This window comes from Megalopta genalis, chromosome 11 (assembly GCF_051020955.1).
Source record: "Megalopta genalis isolate 19385.01 chromosome 11, iyMegGena1_principal, whole genome shotgun sequence".
Classification (NCBI taxonomy): Eukaryota; Metazoa; Arthropoda; class Insecta; order Hymenoptera; family Halictidae; genus Megalopta; species Megalopta genalis.
This window is the reverse complement of record NC_135023.1, coordinates 14,163,230-14,172,780: the sequence shown is the minus strand read 5'-3', so window position 1 is coordinate 14,172,780 and position 9,551 is coordinate 14,163,230. Positions and strand designations below refer to the sequence as shown.

At 34.4% G+C, this 9,551-nt stretch overlaps 2 protein-coding genes and 1 long non-coding RNA gene across 3 annotated transcripts in view; 2 read left to right on the top strand and 1 right to left on the bottom strand.

The window, feature by feature from the left end:
- Adsl (adenylosuccinate lyase) overlaps positions 1–9,551 on the bottom strand; it is a 42,734-nt gene that overhangs the window by 1,143 nt on the left and 32,040 nt on the right. Inside the window, exons 2-5 of the mRNA XM_076525177.1 lie at positions 2,601–2,804; positions 2,041–2,323; positions 1,472–1,623; positions 28–426 (exon numbers count right to left, since the gene is read on the bottom strand). Coding sequence (XP_076381292.1) covers positions 28–426; positions 1,472–1,623; positions 2,041–2,323; positions 2,601–2,804 — 1,038 coding nt within the window. The remainder of the gene's footprint in view (positions 1–27; positions 427–1,471; positions 1,624–2,040; positions 2,324–2,600; positions 2,805–9,551) is intronic.
- Positions 3,305–7,882, top strand: Ssk (smooth septate junction protein snakeskin). The gene is made up of 4 exons (XM_033468138.2): positions 3,305–3,801; positions 5,137–5,343; positions 5,882–6,001; positions 6,071–7,882. Exons 1-4 carry the CDS (start codon positions 3,751–3,753, stop codon positions 6,176–6,178), a joined length of 486 nt encoding a protein of 161 aa, XP_033324029.1. The 5' UTR covers positions 3,305–3,750; the 3' UTR covers positions 6,179–7,882.
- LOC143260262 (uncharacterized) lies at positions 7,907–8,631 on the top strand. The gene is made up of 3 exons (XR_013034396.1): positions 7,907–7,995; positions 8,074–8,118; positions 8,202–8,631. It is a non-coding gene; the product is annotated as an uncharacterized LOC143260262 (long non-coding RNA).

Sequence of the window (9,551 nt, the reverse complement as noted above, 5' to 3'; positions counted from 1 at the left end):
AAATGCGCTTTATTTCATATCACTTACCTGTCTGTCACCTCCAGCCTTCACCATAGCCATTATTATATTTTCCGAGGTCATGAAGGGTAATTCTTGATTCACATGTCTCGCGATGACCTTAGGATAAACAACGAGCCCCTCTGTGATATTTTGAAGGGTCATCAAAATCGCATCCGCCGATAAGAACGCGTCCGACAATGTGATCCTCCTGTTCGCTGAATCGTCCAGTGTCCTTTCCATCCATTGCGTCGCCGCTGTTTGCAACGCATTGTTCGACAAGGTCATCAAATACCTTGCTATACTGCATGTCCTCTCGGAACGCATCGGGTTCCTTTTGTACGGCATAGCACTGGAGCCTACTTGAGTCGATTCGAAAGGCTCCTCGATTTCTTTCATGTTTGCTAGAAGCCTCATGTCGGTGCATATCTACAAGTTTAAACAGAAAGGTGAGAATCTTGTAACTTTACGTAGATTGGTAACCCTTTGCTCTCGACGCCACTTTGACTAATGTAGAAATTTCAATTCTCCATATTTTTAGCTATTGCAAGCTAAATGTAAATTTTATCAATGCCAAGATCGTTTTAGAACATTTTTAGCAGCACCCCAAAATCGTCATTCGAGTGCAAAGGATTTAATTGTACTGTTCACAATTTTGATAAGAACCAGCTCGTAGATCGAGAAATTTATTACGATTAGACTGTATAATTTGTGCATTTCAGGATATTACATTAATTTCCGGTTATTAACACTATTTTTGCCGATAGTTTGTATTATACAATTTATCTAATCAATTCTGTGTGATTACTATAGCAATAGTCGAGGAGTAATTCCATAGTAAACATAGAAGATATAAGAAATAATTTTTCTTAAAAATTATTAAAAGATGTCCTGTATCTCCTTTGGTAAAAATAGTGTTAGAATTATTAAAAGCAGTAAAAGATTTTGATCGAAAATATGTTTTTTACAATTACCTTTATCAATTTTGAATTCGCATAAGGATCCGTAGTCTAATTAAGATACATTTAAAGGAACTACATAAGCAAGACCAACTAGATAAATTGTTAAAAATATTAAATAATTTCACAGAATAAAATCAATTACTATCTATCACGAAATTGAATATAAGAATAATCTCAAAGAATCAAACATTTGAATACCGTACAAATTGTATTTCGTCAATATTATTTTTAACATCAGTCAGGAAAAACACGTTAAGGTTTCTAAACCAGTCGCATTTACATAGACTTATGATTCAAATATGTGATTCTTACTTACACTCTGTTGATAACGTCGCGAGTGACAAAGAAATAATAGCGATAGCGCCGCTGTTAAGTTTATTCTTATACCTTATCTGTGACATTATGAGACAGATATGATTTCATAGATTGTCGTTTTAATTCATTTTATCCTATAACTTATTCTGACGACTATTTCTAGTTATAAGTTTTATTCATTTTATTTATTTACTTACTTTATGAATAGTGGAGCCTAAAGAACTAAGAACATTTAGACACTCCACATCGACTTTTCTACTGTAGGTCTGACCGGTCACTGGATAATGCTTCTCGAAGCCCGCCATTTTGGTTACCAGGCGATCTAGCTGTTTCACCTTTGCACTGTCGCCTGTAAAAATATTTGTCAAATAGAACTAAATCACGAATAAACTAAATAACAAATTAACCTAAATTGCACGTTTTCTTTTCTCATAACACGATGCATCCATAAAACGCTTGTTTTAATTCATGTCGAACAGTATTACTCATGTCAAAGAATTTTACTGGGATAAACTTTTAACTTAAAAAGATATAGATAATAAAATAATATTAAGTCATTAATCTACCATCTTTTCCCACTGAATAGTTGTAAATAATTACTTGAACTTTCACGCATTTATTTATTTTCAGAGTAAGATTCTTCGACATACTAAAAATGTCGTTTTCAAAGTAAAAGGTCACCTATAAAAATTCTCACTACTAGTGCTAAAATAGAAACAATCTCTGATCTTCTGTTTATTTGTTATATTGTATAGAGTATATTAACCATTAAATAATTGAAGGAAAGAAGCTTGGGTTCCAGTGGTGCCTTTTACTCCACGGAATTTCAGGTCGTCTCTTGCTCGTCGAATAGCTCTTTCGTCCATCAAAAGCTCGTGTAGCCACAGGGATGCTCGTTTCCCGACGGTAGTAAGCTGTGCTGGTTGAAGATGAGTGAATCCTAATGTCGGTAGATCACGATACTCCATAGCGAATTTTGCAAGACGATCCAAAATGTTCGCCAGTTTCAGCAGTAGTATATTAAATCCATCACGAAGGATGATTAGGTCCTTCACAAGTAAGTATTAACATTATTCGATGAACATAAAATTATTTTCTCAATTGTACATCTTCCAAATATAATTAAAGCTAACGCAGAATTTCTGTTTGCAATAGCTACGTTTCTATTTAATTTTGATTATGAAAATTTTCTATGAAATGCTATCTTATCCTTTTATACTCAAGATAAAAATTAAATGCATCAGATTAGCAATAGCAGGAGGACAATTGGATTACTTTAGAAATTTTTCGTATTCTTAATTGCCATGCAAGTGTGCTAAGATTTACCGTATTGTCTCCAACGTAGCAACTGGTCGCCCCCAAATGAATTATTGGAGCAGCTTTCGGGCATTGATCCGCGAAAACGTGGAGATGTGCCATAACATCGTGTCTCGTTGCCTTCTCTTCCTTCGACACTGCCTCGAAGTCGATGTCATTTATGTGACCCTCCATCTCAGTAATTTGATCGGGCGTAATTGCCAAACCAAGCTCCTGAAATCATTTTACGTTGATGACTCATCAAGCTGTAACGACGTGATCATAGTCAAAATTTTTCTTTAGAAGAATCAATTACTCTAACGATAGTCCATGTGTTCTAACAAAGACTACTATACTTAATAAAATTATTATTAAAAGTATTATTAAAATTTGAATATGCTAAGTGAAATTCAATTTCAATATACAGAGAAATTCTCTTAAAATTTTTACTTTGTTTATAATTTCACTTGTTCATATTTATCCTACATCCAATTCCATAGTCTTGTAATAATAAAACAAAATACATCGAAATCGCTAAGAAGAATCATTTACGTGACAATTTCAATGTTTTATGATGTTAATAAACGTTTAATAAAACAGACAATTGTGACCTTTCCTTTTGTTTATAATCTTTAAACTTAGCGTCTAATTTTTAAAGACTTGAATAGTTTAACAGCAACCATAAAATTGAAGATGATTCAATCAATGTAATTTCGAAAAATCAATCACGTAGAATGTTATGGTCCATATCTTTTGAACTTAGGCTCCAATTTCTGTCGTCTAAACCAAGCCTCTAATGTTTAGAAACTTGGACAGTTTAACAACAACCATAAAAATGGAATTTAATTTCGAAAAACCGGTCACGTAGATCATGGTCTACTTGATAGAAACAAGAATAATTGGAATCTCATCATGAACAATTGTCGAATCAACAGAAAAGGACACACGCAGTAGGGGAAGCGAGTTACGACAAATATTATATTTCGATGGCATCGACTGAAATTATCGCTCGTGATAGTAGAATAACTGTACAGGTGCCTTCCATACTTCTTATCCCTCTTTCAACGTACGCTGTATCATCTGATTAGATAAAGAGGGCTTGGTGCTCCGCACGCTACGAGTTTCACATTCGGTCGTGTTCATTTCCGCCGTGAAAAAGTACAACCTTCTTAGTTTAAACATGGTGTCCCTCGAAAGTGTCGCGGGCATAGCGATCAAAATTATCAAGTTGGTGAGCAGGCCTTTCTATTGTTTAACCACGGAAACTTAATAAAAATCGGACAGCGGCGAAAATTTATGATTATCGAACGGGATAACGGAATCGTGTGTTCAAACTGTAATTGGCTGAAGTTGAGTGTGATGCGTGAGGCAGTTTCAATTACGAGGGGATTGTTTAAATAAATAATACATTTTTAGTGATTTTTAATAAAATTATCGATTGTGTACGACAGTGCATAAAATTACTTTTCTTACAGAAATTCCGATTTCTCTCGTTGGATCGCGTTTGAAGCTGTCGCGAGTACTTCGATATTTGAAAATCTGATTTAAATGCTCGACCAATTTCGTTGAAATATTATTTGAAAGTCTTTTGTGTTGCAATAACACGATTCTAGGAACATTGTGATCGATGCGAAGTTATCTTGATAATACGATATTAACGATAATACTTATATAGAAATCAACAATCATTTCATTGGCACAATCGATGAACAAACTTGAAGTTTAAATGTTCATATTTAAACTATGCTTAAACATGTATAAAGTGATTAGAAAATCAGAACAATAGGATATTACACAGTGCATTTGTTAATTGCTTGTAATTTACGGTCATTTTGAACAAGCTCCGTAATATTAAGTAAAATTAAGCTGACCGCATGATAAAATGTTCGGCGAATCGCGCAAAATTCGCGAATTAGTGCAACACAACGGATCAATCATCACAAGCAGACTCATTCAAGAAGCATTCACGCACGATTCTATGATTCATTTCGGTCCTTATCGGCGTACGATAAGGAACCTTGTTTGTAAAACGATATAACGCCCTTTTTTATGTATATTATTGCGATACGAGTGTACTACTTTTATCTGCAGCTAGTATTTCTTAAGAATCTGGGACAGCTTTGAAACCGAACTGCCAAACAACGTCAAACTACAGCAAACTCGTTTTCCTTGCTATGTTTTTGACATCTGTACAAATTCAACAACATGCCCAGAGCTCCTCCACATTCATTTCAAACCTGACCAAACCAGATTAAACATAATAGAACATTTATATTCCAGTTTCAGTTACGTTACTTTCGATATTGGCTTTACAATTATATTTTTAGCTTCAGCTGCGCTACTCTTGCTAATGGTTTTAAACATTATTTTTCTAGTTTTAGTTACGTTACGTTTGATAATGGTTTTAAAAATTATTTTTCTAGTTTTAGGTACATTGCGTTTGATGATGTTTTTACAATTATTTTTGTAGCTTCAACTACGTTGCTATTGATAATGACTTTACTATTATTTTTCTAGTTTTAGTTACACGTTACTCTTGCTAACGGTTTTACCATCATTTTTCTAGGTACTAAACCTCATAATCCTAATCCTGTACAGGACAGGATTCCACGGAGAATTCCTCGGAGTTGGTGGAACATGGAATTTAAACGAAGATAAAAGTCCAGACGCTGAGATGGTTGCGTCTGGGGTATTGGTCGGCTTCTTCATCTACACCAGCGTCGTTTTGATCAGCTACTGTTTTGGCAGCATGTACCACAAGAGAACGCTTGTCGTAAGATCGAATTTTCAACTTGCTATCATCGATCTAGTTTCACATTTTTATGGAAACTTCAAAACGAGCTTCGTGTGACTTAAACTTTGCACTCGAAGTTATATTAATTACCAGAAACGTTTCTTCCGACCTAGAACATTTTTATTGCACGGAATCTTTTCTATCCTACGCACATTTAATTTTATATATAATTCATGTTATGCACATTTCACTTATGAATAATTTATTTTATTCGTATCTCGTTGTATGAATAATTCATTTATTCCATTTTACATACACTTCTGCTGCGATTAATTTGTCCAAAATAAACAATAGCAATGTAAAAATTAATTTGATTTTTGGATGAGGATGTGCAAGTCGCATCTAAGAATCATTAATGGAGTGCAAAATGTTGATTAATACATGTTGTTCGTCGTAAACTTTTTATCAATACGCAATTAATATCTGAAAAATTTCCTATTTTTTGGATGGAGCTTTATAAGGAAATGATTCTCACATCAATTTAATATTTTAGTGAGAGAGTACTTTCTTTTGTTAGGAAATCCTAATGAACTTCGTTGGAGTATTCATGTTCATCGCTGTGGGTGGGACAGCGCTTCACTATTGGCACGGTTATCTTCCGGAGCACAAATTCGACGCTATCGTGCAAGAAAGACAGGTGAGCATGAGTGCAAAATTGAAAAATCGCGTATACCAGTAGGTATTATTAAATTCGATGACTTTTTAGGTGGGTCTGGCCGTCGGATCCTTATGCATCATCGAAGGTGCAGCGTATCTCGTTGACCTGATTCTGAGCATTTTACACTTCCTGAAGTATCGCGACGAACTTTTATAATCGAACCGTAATCCCCTATATCGTCAGCAGGATTAATCATTTCGAAGCTCTCATTTATTATCGTGGAAAATCTAATTCGAACGTGTTCGTACACGATGCGAGCAAATTCGTTTATAATTGCGATGGATTTATAGGGGATTTCGTTGTTGCAATGCTATTAACGTAAATTGTATTCATGTGTGAAATTTAGTTACGAAGTAATTAGCTGTTAAAATAACCTGCGCATCGCTCAAAAATATTTGATCACTTGCATTTCGCAGTGAAAAATCTCAGCTAAATGTAAAAACGATTCGAAGGAATTCATTGTTCGTTAAATAAGTTGTCAAATATATTTGAGTCGAAGGCATCAATCTTTCCCATAGCGGTTCATAGTCATGTAGAAATATCTCTAAATCTTGACAATAATCATCCCAAAGGGTATAGAACATTTCGAGTCATTTGAACTACGCTTGCGCACATCGAAGAATTAACGGCGGCATCGAATGACACACGTTTTGTACTCGTACATTTTTATACTACCTTCCTAGCCGACGTAGGAAGCACGAAATAAATTATGTATCATAATTATTCTATTTCTATCACCGTTGACGTAAAAGAATGTTCGAAGAAATTTTCCATTAATTAATCTGAAACACCGAGTGAAATAATCGATCAAAACAAATGTGGACGATACATCAGCAACTTCAAATAATGCTTCTCTAATACCGAAAAGCGTGATCACATTCGAGGCACTAATAACCAAGTAAAATTGAAGCACAAAAATGGGTCGAGCGTGCATGAGCCTTTGGACGGACGTCCATTTTGTGTTGAAGGCTATTGTACTCGTAAGTTGTAACGAGTTGTAACGAGCACAATGGGATTTACAGATACCTTTTCAATTTAGGCACTGATGGCGGCCGTGGAATTTTTAGTTTTCGATTTGACCACGAAACAATACTTCCGTTACGTCTATCTTGAAGCATACTACTTTATCGTTCTGTCTTATTTAATCATCGTCTTGTATGGTTACACATGGTTCAACGTGGCTCCTATTCTGGTAACTGTATAAATTAATATTAACTCATTGCACTCGAGTGGCGACTAAAAATTGTTACGTTACGTTCGAGAATAATGTCTACGTTATTCAATTTTGCTTGTATTTTAAAAGCTTTTGAGAGTGTAACTATTGTATGAGTCATAAGACTCAATTGCATATGCATAAAATGCACAGAGTCGTTTAAAATGGAAATACTGTGAGTAAGAAGAACTGTTTTAGATTTAAAGTGTGCCTCGAATGCAAAACTCTGTCATAATTTTGATCGTAATTGACGCTCGAAATTTAAATAATGTTATCATTTCAAGACAGTTTTGTTCTCTAAATTCGGCATATATTTGCTTTTTATCAATGTATATGTTATTCAGCGATGAGTCTGTTAGGAACTTCATTGCAATAGAAAAAGCGTGGATTATGTAAGCCGAACTGAGACTTTATGTTCACTATGATTTATTCAATGACATTCATCATTTATATATTTATAAGAAAAATGCAACACGGTCTAAAAATTATTAAGGCAAAAAATGTGTCTATGTTGCATCTTGCAACTGGTGCAATTTTTTATTTTGCATAAACATTCGCAGTCTAATGATAAGTACTCGAAAACCTTTGTACTGGTAATACGATATATTGATAACAGACCGAATAAATTCAATGAAGTAAAAATTTAACGATAATTCGTATTTTGCTCAGGAAATTCTAATAGTGATTGCATCGGCTATTATGCTGGCCTTTACAATGATTTTGTATATTAAGGACAACCAATCGAAGGACTCGTCGGACAGTGAGTAGATAAAATTATGAACAATTGCATGATTGAAAAATGTACATGTGAAAATTATGTGAGCACTTTCAACTACAGAACAAACGAGCGACCAGTTTTTGATATTCGTCATACTAAGCCTGCGTAAGTTACGTGTGAATAAGAAAAAAACCCAGAATCTATCTTGAAAATATCTAATAGTTAATATCTAATATCTTCGTTAACAGTGGCGTTCATATTTCTCGTGATCGACATGATCTTGTTAATAATGGCAGCTTTCGGAAAAGGTCCAAACTTCGCAAAGCGTGGCGGCAATGGCGGTGGCGACTGAATAAATTCGAGCGAACCACTATCAAGAAAGAAAATCATTGAAAACCATATATATCGACAAAATGAACTGATATTAATAAATCACTCTCGTAAAACGTTTGCTGTTCATTCGACTTTAAATTGGAATGAATGTGCCTCCGGTTGGATGACAGATCGATCTCCATTTTATTTCGCAATGTAGAAAATTCATTTGTCGAACTTCAAGTCTAACGTCGAATCACTTCAAATATGTTTAAGCTTTTTCAATTCCTTTTAAAAGACTTCAGCTTTCTGTTGAAAGTGCTGAAACTGGTAAAATAAATACACGTTTGTGGGTGCTATTGTAAATATCTTCAAAGATATCATGCAACCCTTTCGTCATCTAGATCCTTGCTGCCGCCTGTCTTGTCGAAATCGCGAAGTACAACGAGTATTCTATTCCAAGATGGCTCTGGGTCATTTACTGCATCGATACGACGACTTACTCAATCATCTACGTTACTCTCGGGCTGACGCACATATTCGAGAAACCACGGAAACTGCCAGTTAGTTAAAGCACGCAAGACTCAGTTCTGTAATTAAACCGTTCAGCGAACTATGGTCTCTTTTCCAGAAGAAGAAACTTCAATTATTATATGGATAAATATCATATGGATTCACTACATTGAGACTTCTCAATATTATATTGACTCATTGCATTGAAATTTCAATATTATATTGACTCACTACATTGGAACTTCAATATTATATTGACTCACTACATTGAAACTCTCTTCAATATTATATTGACTTACTGCATTGAGACTTCAATATTATATTGACTCACTGCACTGAGACTTCAATATTATATTTACTCACTGCATTGAGACTTCAATATTATATTGACCCACTACATTGGAACTTCAATATTATATTGACTTACTGCATTGAGACTCTTCAATATTATATTGACTCACTACATTGGAACTTCAATATTATATTGACTCACTACACTGAGACTTCAATATTATATTTACTCACTGCATTGAGACTTCAATATTATATTTACTCACTGCATTGAGACTTCAATATTATATTGACTCACTATACATTGGAACTTCAATATTATATTGACTTACTGCATTGAGACTCTTCAATATTATATTGACTTACTGCATTGAGACTTCAATATTATATTGACTCACTGCACTGAGACTTCAATATTATATTGTCTCACTGCATTGAGACTTCAATATTATATTCACTCACTACATTGAAACTTAAATTGT